The sequence below is a fragment of the Puntigrus tetrazona genome, chromosome 14, assembly GCF_018831695.1.
Source record: "Puntigrus tetrazona isolate hp1 chromosome 14, ASM1883169v1, whole genome shotgun sequence".
Taxonomy (NCBI): Eukaryota; Metazoa; Chordata; class Actinopteri; order Cypriniformes; family Cyprinidae; genus Puntigrus; species Puntigrus tetrazona.
This window is the reverse complement of record NC_056712.1, coordinates 6807534-6820603: the sequence shown is the minus strand read 5'-3', so window position 1 is coordinate 6820603 and position 13070 is coordinate 6807534. Positions and strand designations below refer to the sequence as shown.

The window sequence follows — 13070 nt, the reverse complement described above, 5'->3', positions numbered from 1 at the left end:
CTAATTAACCTCCAATCAACAGCAATCAACCAAACTGCCGTTGAAAACCACGTTTTGTTCAAGTACACCTCAACAGATCCTTAGAGTTTCGCCCAATATCTTAAAGGGACGTGTACTTATACAAAAAACCTTTTACAGGCTACATAATACACATTTAAAAATATGAATATAAACAAAATAGGGTTCTGTTAACTAAATTTTAACAACACCTTAGATGGCTTTCACAAATTAGCCATACCGGTACTGGAACTATACCTAACCCTCCCTTACAGGGGTTACATTAATATAATGAAAAAGTGTGTGTGTCTGAATGGTTCAAATACTACACATTCCTTAAAGTATCTTATACTGTAGTGATGGTCATTTAGCAATTTTTTTTACACATTCTGTTGGTGAATTTGCGTGACCGTTGCGAAATGTATGTGGGGAAATCTCTCCTAAATGCAAAATTCCCAATTTGTGCGGATACCTATTAAAATAACTGGAGTCCAACTGTGAAAATGTTATTTACAAGAGTGAATCAAATTGCACCTTTTGACCTAAAAATTTAAATTCTATCATCAAAATGAACACGTTAATTTTTACTGTTAAACATAAATGAATCTGTAGAATGTGCCCATTGACTTCCAATGTATGGAAAGTCAATGGGGACCAGAAACCATCTTTGTAGGTTATAGGCCTAGACATTTAGTATTCCATCCATACTTTCTTTCAAAGAATATTATGCAGTATATCTCGCGTGGATTTTGTAGTTGAGCCTAAAAATGAACAGATTGTAGCTTCCCAACCACTCTAGCAGACATAGTGTCATTTGTCAGATTCAGATAAACAGGCATCCATTACAGCAGATGAAAACCTTGGTTGAACAAGGCTGGATGGAACGAGATAAAATATATCACCCTCGTGAGTCCCACACGGCCTTTATCAGAACCTTACACGGGACCGCAGGGGCACAGAGCTTTAATGAAGTACAAATCCACATTAATCGTGTCTCTTCAGACCCCAGTGCTTCAAATACCAATTCCATACTGTAAATCCTCAATTTGCAAGTATGCCATGACAGGATTTTACAGTCATTTGTGTGAGGTGACAACATGTGCAGCTGAATTTCATGGTCCGTTTCATAACCTTTCCATCCGGCAATAGACTGCAGCAGAACAGAAGCAATCTGAATAGAGAGCGACAGAAAGCGAGACATATCTCAGCCAGCTTTAAAGAGTTCCCGCGAGAAACGCCAGGAACATGATCCTAAATGAGGCGGAAACTCATCAGAGGAGGTCTGGAGGAAATGCCTTGTGCTGTTTCGCGTGTAAATAACATCCATCCATTATTAATTGCAGCCTGTGCCAAGACCTGCTACTCGACACATACAGCGACGCCACAGGTCAGACAGCTCATCACCTGCCCTGCTGCCTCACAGGTGTGCGCCAAGGCTGCATAAATACCTTTTCTCCTCATTTGTCGCGCTTCACAATGTTTGTGCTAAGCAAGTCAAGCAACTACATGATTTTATTTGTCCTCCTTACGCTAAACTTTGATACTTAATGGAGATGATGGTTGCTAGGCGACACTGGGGTAAAAGTTGCTTCACGAGGCGTTCGTCATAAAGCCATGTCTGAGTGTGCATGAATGAAATCTCAAGCATCAAATGCAGCTGTCGGTGGGCAGGTAAACCTTTATCTGTTGTTGAGCTCAGAGAGAGAATACTAATAGAACATAAGGCCCCGCTCATCTGAAACGGAGATGAACAACAGCTTGTAATGCGAGGCCGAATCGTTGTTGGTCTGCCGTGAATGTGTTTTATGATGGAGCTGTGAACATTTGTGGAGTACCTTTTGGATGGAAGTCAGGGCTATTATGGTGCATTTGTGTCTTAAAGGCATAGTTCAGCCAAAAAGGAAAAAATCTGTCTTTATTTGCTTACCTTCACATAGATCCAAAACTGTATGACTTACTTTCTTCTGTGAAACAGTGAGGAAGGTAAGACCTGCTTTTGTCAATGCAGTGGAGCTCAAATAAATTTGGTGTTCATCTTCAAAATAGCAAAAAAAAAATAAGTATAATAACTATAAGTAAATAAGTATAAGCATTAATAAGAGTGGTTTTATTATGGGGTGAACAATTTTGGGCATATATATGTCTTTTGTTATGGTTTATGGTATTGTATTTAAACATTAAAATGTTAGATGTTAGTTTTTAGATTTCAATTTCTTTCTTTCTTTCTTTCTTTCTTTCTTTCTTTCTTTCTTTCTTTCTTTCAATGCACCAGTAGTCTAGTGCCTCAAGAAATAGAAAGTACCTTAAAGAAGATATTTTCAGTTTTTTGTCCATACAGTTGGAAGTCAAATGGACTCCAGTGTTTGATTCCCAACATTCATCAACATATCTTGATTTGTGTTATGCAGAAGAAGGTCTTACACGTTTGTTTTACATGTGTTCTTGGGCTTGTTCTTTGATTTCAGTTTCTTCAGATGAGTGTTTCAAATATTTTACTGCTGCAGTCCCTAAGGGTTTTCTATAGATATGGAAAAAAAGTCTCTTTTTGTATCTTGACGTTTTGTTTCCCAATGTTCTTTAAAATATCTTCCTTAATGTTCTACCGAACAGAAGTCATAATTATTTGGAACTTTTCATTTCATGTCTTAAGATAACAATTTTGTGTGTGTATAAATAAAATTGGGTTTGTTGTTTTTTTATTTTAATTTTTGAATGTTTGAGTTTTCAACTTTTAGATGTATGAACTGAACACAAGAAGATAAGACAACTGTGAGCAAGTGGGTTGCTTAAAATGTAAGTTTTCTCAACATTTCATTTTGTACAGTTCATAAGGTTTTGAGCTTTGTTTAATGTGTGTTTGGATATCAATTGATGTTACATTTTCTTCAAATCTTTTTTTTTTTTTTTTTTAATACATCAGTCCATGATGATACTGGAATATAAGTTACCTTAAACAGTCTCCTCTTGTGACATCAGTATAAAAAACATTTGCCCTACATAGAAACTCAATTTCAATTATGATTGCAGCAAGTTCCTTTTTGCTTATTGCCTTCACCCTTTACATTTGTCCTATGAAATTTGAAATCTTTTTGAGAAGCCCAACTAACTGCTCATTTGTATTTACACCAAAAGCTTAAATAAAACATCTGTTGCACTGGTTGCATCGAAGGGAATTGAAATCTCTTCGTATGAGGGGCCTGGCATGGCAACATTGACTCAAACAATGGCGTGAGTTTGTGGTGGGAGGATTTGTCTGGTTCTTGTTTGTCTCTGTGCTGGAAAACGATCGTTATTTCTGTACTTCTGTTTGGTGCTGCTATAGTAGACTGGATGAGAGCTGTATATTCAGCTTGCATTCAGAATATAATATCTCTGATTCGTGTTTAATATGGAAGTCAAGTTGTCTCTTCCTCCTGTGCGCGCTCTGTCACATGTCGCTGTAATATAATTAGTCCAAGCAGTTAATCAATATAAAATACATTCTGCTTTCATTGTGGCTTGACCTGGTTGGCTTGGCGCTGTCAAATCCAATGAATGCGTGCCGTGGAAGGAAGCAGCAGTTGCTGCTGCTGCTATTGAAAGAGTGAATTTGGTAATAACAAAGATAAACCGCACATCATTACTTGAGATGAGACATGTTGAAGACTAGGGAAATAAGATTAGGTCTTTAATTAGTAGAATTTGCTAAGTCAAGCAATACTATTATTATTGCTTTGGGTAAGTGATTCGAACAAGGCTTGCAAAAAGGCTTAACATTTCCAAATAAATTTTGTGCCCCTATTATGGGTTATGAAAGGTTTTGATGATTTTGGTTTTGGAAGTCTCCAGTAACAGGCTGACGTACATGCAAGGTCATAAAAACACTTTTATTTTCTTAAAATATGCATTTATTTTTACCTTATTTGCTCAATTACTCAGACGATTTGCTCAACGATTTGTTTTTACAAAACCTAATCTACAACGATTAATCTGATTGGTTGGTTTTCATTTCGTCACGCCTGTAACGCCTGATAAAGCAGAGATTGTGCTTTTTTTTTACCGCTTCACCTAGTGGCAAAGAATGAATTTGCTTTTTCATTCAGACCATGTGAAAAGACCAAGTGGGCGGGAAATATGCTAACGTTTCCATGAAATGGATATGGATTTTAAAAACGCCAATTCAGAGTCGACGGTTTCTTTTAAGAGACAATAACTTCACACGTGGTGCACTTTAAGATGATTTGAAACAGGATGTTTTCATTCAGAAAAGGTTGTGAGAAAGGTTGTTTTCAAAAACCCATAATAGGGACAGTTTAACTCTTTCACCGTCAGCGCTTTTAAAAAAGTTGCCAGTCACCGCCAGCATCTTTGATGATTTTCACCTAACTATGATGACCTTCAGAATATTTTCTGAACACATTATCTAACGAAAAATAAAAAAAAACAAGCCTCTGCTTTTAAACTAAAAAATCCATTTTATTCTATCTTTATGTGTTCATGTTTTTATCATCACTTGAATGCAGATTAGATAAAATGCACAACATTTTAGACAAAAAACGGAGAATAATTTATTTTGATCAAAGTACTGCACTTTTCTGAAAGTACTGCATTTTCAAGCAAAATACATTCAGATACCATGTTCTTTCACCTGGAAATAATTATATGAATAACTGAAACTGCATTCAGTAAACAGAACAGACACACACACACACACACACACACTCACACACACGTACACCTATATACATATGTTTACACACACACACACACACATACACACATAATCTATTTATGTATATGAATTTAAAAAAAATAATAATGAAGTGGACAGATATAATAAACACTACAGTATTCCATTAAAAATAAGATTTGTCCATTTAGATTTTTGAACTTTATTCAGGACATGGGCTAAGTTTTTCCTTACCGTAATACACCTAGAATGGGGATTGCCGTAATAACTTGTCTTTGCCAAGGAAGCGTTATAACCTAATTGACAAGATATCTCGTCAATGGCGGGGAAACAGTTAAAAGAATCTAAAAAAAGCTAAAAAAAGAAAATTATTTTTTGTGTATTTGTTGTAATGCAATGTATTTATACATTTTGTGGTGAAAAAAAATGATAATTTTCCACATATTGTACGTTATTGGTATTTTTGTACAAATCTCATTGTTCTAAAAAAGCAAGGTGTGCCCTGATTTGCCAGCTGTCCAGTGCGTTGTGATTGTCCGAACCTTTTCTTTTAAAGACTCTTGTGTGATAATTAATCCTTATTTGAAAATTAGTTTAGATTAAATCATCTGCTAAATAGTAATATGATGTAAAAGCCACTAAACATTTTAGCTGTCAAATACATAGAAAAATATACTTTAGTGTGCAGTATGCTTACAATGCCTTAGCACTGCGGCAGAGTTTTGTTTTAGCAAACTGCACCCACATGTCAACTTGAATTCGTTATATTATATATTTCCGCACTGCATTTCATACCCTAAAAATGTCTAAAACATCTGATGCGTTCTTGCCACCAGACACTGAAGTCTTTTTCATTTAATTCTGCTTTTAAGGCACGCTTCCAGTTTGTGTCCTGTTCCAGATGAGTGTGTGCTGCTCATCCTGATTTTGAATAGCGAGAGCGCTGTTGTTGTTAAGTTATTTGGCACTTCTGTGTCTCTGGCTTCCTGTTTGTTTCTCCTGGGAATTCTTAGATCTGCCGGTGCTGCCATGTGCCAATGAGAGTCTGCGCCGGAGAACAGACAACGTCGAGATCTGCTCTTGACAGAGGAGAAGTATACACTTTACGCAGAATTGTTCTGTTCAGTCTTTCCCATGCAATTATAATGAATGAGGACTGAAGTGTTTTGGCTTAAAGAAGACATTAGTATATCTGAAAACAACAGTATTCAGATAAAAAATAGCCTATATGTTTTGTTGTAGCCCATATGGTGCTTTGTGATGTTGTCTCGTCCATTTTAAAGCACGGAAGTCTTAAAAGTTTAATTTTTATTGTAAATGCATTTGGAGCTAAGTGAGAGTATTCCTTAAAGAAATAGTTCGGTAAGATTTACTGATTACTGTGCTGATTTGAGAATGCTTTTATTATTAATAATAATCTGAATAGCCATTTTGTTTTTTTTCTGCAAAGTAATATAGTTCATTAGCTGTAGGCGGTTTGCAGTTGTCAAATGATATAGCAACTTGGTTCTTGGCATCTTTTGAAGATGTATCATATTTAAATGTCTTTTGCTGATTTGTTTGGCCTTGGGTTGTATTTGTCAGTCTGACAGTCTTCAAGAGTTGACGATGTTTAACAAAAGTTAGAGATTCTAAAACTACCTGTTTTAGAAGGTTTACTTGTTTTGTTGGAGTAGTCGGAAGGCAAAAGGTGGAAGAAAGAAACTCTTGTCGAACCTTGCTTACTGCTAAGAAGTATAAGGAAGTATTTTAGTAGCGATGACAACATGTCCAAAACCTTTAAAATGTATTCTATACACAACCCTGTTCTTAACTTTCAGTCCCTTGAAGCTTTATGGGATGTTGGTGGTACATTACATCACTTGCTCACCAATGGATCCTCTGCAGTGAATGGGTGCCGTCAGAATTAGAGTTGATAAAAACACAGTAACCCACAAGTAATACACACCACTGCGGTTCATCAATTAATGTGTTGTGAAGCGAAATGCTGTGCCTGAAAAAAAAAAAATCCATCCTTTTAACTTCAAACCACTTCTGGCTAAATCCTTTATCTTTATAATACTGCTTTCTCAAGTGAAAAAGTTGTCTCATCTAAATCAGGCGAGAAATATGCATGGATTAAGAACAGTTTATAGGAGAAAACAAATGTTGGTGGATTTTGACATGAGAAGACAACATGGGACGGGCCTTAGGGATAGGAAAGATTATGAAGTCATGACAAGAACCGATGGTTTGAAGTTCAAATATATATAATAAATAATATATACAATACCTGGGAATTGCCTCTTAAAAACACAAAGCACTTCATGTTAATTGTCAGCTATGGCTATATCTGCTATGGCCTGATGGTGGGTACATTATCAATTTTCATTCACCCAAATATGAAAAGTCATCATTCATTCTCCTTCAGATCCAAACCCATTATCAATTTTCTTCTTTTCTTCTGTGGAACACAAAAGATGATATTCTGAAAAACGTCTGAAAGCCTTTCTAAAATATAACCAAACCGACTAATGTCGTTACAATAACTCGCATTGAGACTGGCTTTCTTCGGGCCTGGAACAGCAACTGTGCACGATCCCAGTCAATTCCTACTGGATATTTTGCTCTACTCAGAAATACATCATTCTACAGTAAAGTGCAAGAAACATACAAAAATATCCAAAGTCAATGTTTCCAAAGCATATGCTATAAGAGCTGTTTTTTTTAGCTTAAAAAGCATCAACATGCAGTGTCTAGGGAATTGCACCGGGAGCATTTTTGCGATGTCTCGTAGTCTTGAATGTCGCTTTTTGTCTCGGCATGAGGTGCAGACAGGAGACGCAAGCGAGACTGCCTCTCACCCAGAACAGCATTTAATTGCAGTGATTACCAGCATTACGGAGATAATTGTTAGATTCTATGGTTCAGATCGAAGCTTTTGGGGATAATTTGCGCTGTTTTAATGTGTATGTATTGGCTTGATAAACTGGTTTCTCCAGGGAATTGAGAAACAGCCCTTCCCTCTGCAGGGGGCTTGAGGGAATCAGCCAGTCCTGAAATTGCCAGTCCTAATTTCACTTCTCGACTTTACGTCACTCCTTATGAACTTTTAGCTCAGACTGTTTCTCTTTACTACATATTCAGAAGGATTTCTGTGACTAAGAATAACACCATTGTCTTTTCTGGTTGACTGCAGTCTTTTGGCAGCTTTGCAATTTTAACAACTTGCACAAACCAATTATCTGTAAAATCCAAACTTTCCTGTACCGTACTGTACGCGTTCTTTTTTTTTATTCGGAAAGCTCTGATTCTTGGCTTTGAGTAGACAAAACATTGGCTGGTAGTAGTTTGTCTGCTCCATATGATATAAAAGCATAACATGACTTCAGCAGCCAGCAGAGCAGAATGTGTTCATGTGGATTTGGTGCAACATGCTCATTTGTGAGACAAAGAGTCAATTTTCCGTCTGTGCCTGCGTCTCTGGGGTGTGTGCAGATGAAAATCCGCTGCCATCAAACACCTTTCAGCATCACTTGCTGCGACACACAAGGCGCTCCCAAAAATAGGATGTGTTTGGTTTCGCATGCGGGACACGTCGGCTCTAAAGAGCCCGTAAAAGATGAATCATCTGCACATCAGGCACTTTTTTAGAGGTGACGCAGAGACTCGCTGAAGATCCACCCAACCATTCGAAAAGGTCCTGCTCTGAAAAATACAGCCTTTGTGACTTTTTTTTCTCCCATTTGGCAAACAGGTGCATTACAGAACCACTTGAAAACACTATAGACCGTCTGCGGGGGTCTGGGTCTCATTGCATGTGAATTACTTTCGCTGAAATGGAATGCAAAGTGCAAAAAGTGGTGGCCAAAATTTTTGAACACTAGCATTTTCACCAGGCTAAAGTGGTCGTAAGTATATTATTTATATCTTTTTGCTGTGGGGTGTCAGTAGAAAATATCAGTTTATTTCCAAACATTCATTTTTCCATTAATTGCAATAATGCAGTGAGATTTTCAGAGTCCGACAACGGCCAGAGATCTGATCTGATCTTCATCCAGTCTGTCTGGAATGAAGAAACAGAACAAACTAAGACTGAGACTAAATCCTGAAGAACTGTAGCAACGTCTGAAAGATGCTTCAAGAAACTAAATGGCTTCAATTAACTACATTAAATCAATATATTTTGTGTTTAAAGCAGTTTTTGCCTTCGGTGTACTTGCGCATAGTTTTTTAAGCAGTTTTGCAGGAAGGTCTCTTGACGTTTCCTGGAGACGTTGCTACAGTTCTTCTGGATTTAGTCTCTCGGTTTGTTCTGTTTCTTCGTGTCTTTCCAGACAGACTGGATGATGGTGAGATCAGATCTCTGTGTGGAAGCACTGACAGACAAAAATCTCACTGGACTGTGACAAAGACATATAAAATGATTTTTCCAACTGACACACTACAGCAACAACAAAAAAGAAATAACTGACTCAAAACCATTTTTGTTTCATTTATACATTTATATAATTTATGTGTGAAGTACCCAACTGGGTGGTTGACATACTTTTAGGGATTTGACATGCACTGCAGTCAAACTGTTTAAACTATATCATTTCTCTAATTATTTTATCATATTTGTGTATGCAGCTCTAATGAGCTTACATTATTTAAAAGACTGTAGTGATTAGTGTGCTAATTCCATTGTAAAATTTCACCTGTCTCTACTTTCTATTGAACTAGAGACATAAACTTAAGTATTCATACGCATTTTTTAAAAATGAGATGTCGGTCTGTGCACTAAATACACATTTACATCTACAGTATGTTCCAGAAATCAGAATTTTTTTTTTTATTTGACATATTTCTATCATTATGAGGCAAACATTGAATAATAATAATAATAACAACAACAAGATTTTGGGAATTAATAGTCTATATACTTTATTTGCCAGGTTTTTCAGACCAATGGCAGAAAGAAACTTTTCACAAAACCATGGCTTATTGAAAAGCAGGTGCATATCCAAAAAGAATCCAGCCTGATATGAGAATGCTGATTGGTTTTGTTACAACTATTAGATTAGACGTGTTTTAAATTTTAGATTTAATTTTACAAACTAAAGCGACTTGCATTGCACTGAGGTGTATATATTTAAATTAAAATAAATATATTGAAATAGAAAAAAAAAGAGTTTTGGTCTGCAGTCTGTGGCGCATGACGATTTCGCGCGGTTATCCTTGTTATGTTTAAACTGAGAGGATCATTTAAACGCGTGACATCACGAAGAACACTCCGAGAGCCTCTATGACACATTCAGTAGTTGGTAAGTGAGACCAGTAGGGGGTCGGATCGCTTTCCCCTGATCTCCAGCCTCCAGCCCAAGTTCGGTCTCAGTGCTGCATGAACGCACGGCGAGAGAGGGAGGACACTTCCCTCTCCAGCATCAAACGCGAAGGATGCGCTTCATCGCCTTAGGGGACTGGATGGATGGAGCGACAGGGTCATGAAGGTGACCGCAACCTCTGGGTTGGATTTAGGGGGTCGTTTCCGCAGAAGGAGCCTATCCATAATTAATAAGAGCGAGTCGGAGATCCTAGAACCGAAGCGCAACCACCGGCGAGTCATGTCACCAAATGACAGCGCTTCCAGAGGAGCTGACGAGGAGGACAAAGGAGGATGAAGGAGGCAGAGGAGGATTATAATGAAGCTGAGTGGCAAAGGACTGTGCACCATCGTCTCCAGCAGTCTGCTCTTCGTGTGCGCGGTGAGCGCCGTGGTCGTGGGATTCAAATGCATCGCGTTGGGCTCCAGGGTGCGAGCGCACTTCCACCTGGCCACCGCGGCCGGCGCGTTCTACTCGGGCATCCTGGTGACTCTCGGGCAGGTGCTGATGGGGGTGGCGCTGGTCTTTTGCCGGGGAAACCCCAGGTGTGCGAATTTCTTCCTCTTTGGGATCTTAGTGTTTCTTTTGGGGGTCCTGACGGCGTTCTCTGGCGCGGTGGTGGATGGCGACACTGTGTCCCTGGTGGAGAGGAAGTACGCGCACTATTGTCAGGACTCTGTGGATGTAAACCCGGCGTGCGACCGGCTCAAAGTGTACCAGCGGGGTCTGGTGGTCTCCACTATCCTTAACACTCTGGAGTGCCTCCTGGGGCTGATGAACCTGGTGATCATCAAGCGTTACCAAACCGCGCGGTTTCACCGGAGACGCCGGGCGCAGAGGCGGAGCGCGCGGATCGTTCTGAACGAGGAGCGCGACTTCGCGGTCACGGAGTTCCAGCCGGTGTCCTACATCAACTTGGCGGTGTTTCACGCGTTGGACGAGTTGGATGGAGAGGTGCACAGCCGGGGCCACCCGTGCATGGAGCTGCCGGGCTATTCGCCAGCCAATCCGGAGCTTAATCACACATACCCGTTTTCTTACCCGCTTCACAACGAGCTGCCACCTGCCTACGAGGACATATTCCCCGGAGAAGGGAGCAGCAAATAGCAAAGAAGAGAAACCGAGTTGCAGTTTTGCAGTGACAATCACGCATTCGGCACGCTGAACTTGGATTCGACGCGATTATTTCTATATTACGGCGACCAGCTGTTGCCTAATGTACTTTTTCATTTAGTGGAGGTTACAGCCAGCGCTCTGAACAAACCCTACAGTTGTTCATAAACTACAAAACGAACCTATGAGAAGGTAAACGTACTGAAAGGATGATATATACATGCAAAATTTGTTTTTTGACTGACCGATTGTATTCTCAGCTCATCCCTTGTCTAAATCCCAAAGGTTTGTGTACAGGATTCCCTTTGGAATTTTTGGAATCTAAAGGATCCTGATTTTCTTACAGTATTCCTGCAGGGCACAAAACAAAAAGAAGTTACCAAATTGGGCAAAAAGAACAAATGAGAAGGTAAACGTACCGGAAGCATACCTTTTTTGACATTCCTGATTGATTGTATTCCCAAATAATCCCTAGTCAAAATCCTAAAGGCTTGTGTACAGGATTCATAGAGTTTTTTTTTCTTATAAGCAACAAGCACCCAGCGATAAAGGATGTGTTTTATAGGATGTCAACAGGAGGCAAAAGACAAAAAGATGTTCGGGACAAAAAGAGCCTATTATTAAAAGGTTAACTGAAACAGCATTTGTTTTCTGATGTATGGAGATGAAAAACGAATCATTTAGAACCAGAATCATAATTGTGTTAGTATTCCAGCAGAAAATTCCCAGTAGGGCTATTGTTATTTGCAACTGGATAAATGTCCCTGTAGGGCATCAAAAGTATCCTGAAAGGCCTGCATCAAGACGTCTTACATTCAGCCTCATGATTTGTTAATAGTCTCTTCATCTCTGATGTTTCAGACAAAAAGCCACTGCTGCTGGCCAAGTTCGAATAACACGCGTTACCCATCGGAGAGAGCATTTCTGCTTAGCAGTGTTGTGACCGTGGGAAGTTATTAATGTTTCTGAATAACGGGAGAACATTCAGTTCTTCTCTTTTCAGCAGTTTATGTCCACCGCATCAGTTGTATGAGTATCCTCGAATGTATTCATTGGAGGTTACCGCCAACACTTGAAGCCAGATAAAATAATAGTTTAATTAGTGACTTTCGCTTTTCCCAGATCAACTAAATTTGTATAAAACGTAAATTATAGTCCACCAAAAACCCATCAGATCCAGGAAAAAAGTACCTAACATCTATCATTGTCCGGTAGCAGGAAATGTATGAAATCACACTCAGAATCCAATAAGAATTCCTGTCGGGTTTTTCCCTAAGGATCAAAACTAGGACTGAAGTTTCATTGGGAATCCTGCACGCTGTATTTTTTGACTAGGGATGCACATGTATTTTCTCGATGTGGCTCTCTTGTTTTCCCTCATATTGCTTATGTTTAGCTTCTGAATAAAAAGGTGTATTTACTCTCTCCTGATGTTGCCGTTGAGTTCAGGTTAACTAATGCGTTTGTGCATGCAGTGCTTCTCGGGAGGTGACAGCATGTCTGCCTGCAGCAGGTGTTGCCATGGTTCCTTGACCCTTTTTCTACCTGCGTGTAATTAGATATGTAACCCAGTCTTTGAAATGCAGATTTGCTTGGGTTTGTCAAGTTTGATCCGGTGTACAAAGCGAAGCAGGTTGTTTAATGTAACAAACACATTCATACGTTTCAGTTTAGCATTTTAGAAAGATCTCTTTGAGTCTATCTGAATAGATTTCACTGAATGCCACAGGGACATTTTCAAAGAGCTGCGCTTTTCCTCTGAGGTATTATATGCATTACAAACACGTCGAGAAAATGCCTGAGTCCGGTAATTATTCAGAGTGGATATTATATGCTTTGGCACAACGCCAAAACCTCTGATGAGGCTTTTTTTCCGATTAAAGAGACAAGCTTTTGTCTGAGACGTTACTGGAGCTGGACGTAGAGTGGGGTCTAAAAGTCTGAGA

At 39.0% G+C, this 13070-nt stretch overlaps 1 protein-coding gene across 1 annotated transcript; it reads left to right on the top strand.

The window, feature by feature from the left end:
• The first annotated feature begins 9746 nt into the window (after positions 1-9746).
• On the top strand, positions 9747-12551 carry LOC122357361 (transmembrane protein 271-like). The gene has a single exon (XM_043256724.1). It carries the CDS (start codon positions 10330-10332, stop codon positions 11116-11118), a length of 789 nt encoding a protein of 262 aa, XP_043112659.1. The 5' UTR covers positions 9747-10329; the 3' UTR covers positions 11119-12551.
• Positions 12552-13070: the final 519 nt, after the last annotated feature.

Bases quoted from the DNA above. Each gene is read 5' to 3' on its own strand.
- LOC122357361 (XM_043256724.1), top strand. From the start codon at position 10,330: ATGAAGCTGAGTGGCAAAGGACTGTGCACCATCGTCTCCAGCAGTCTG.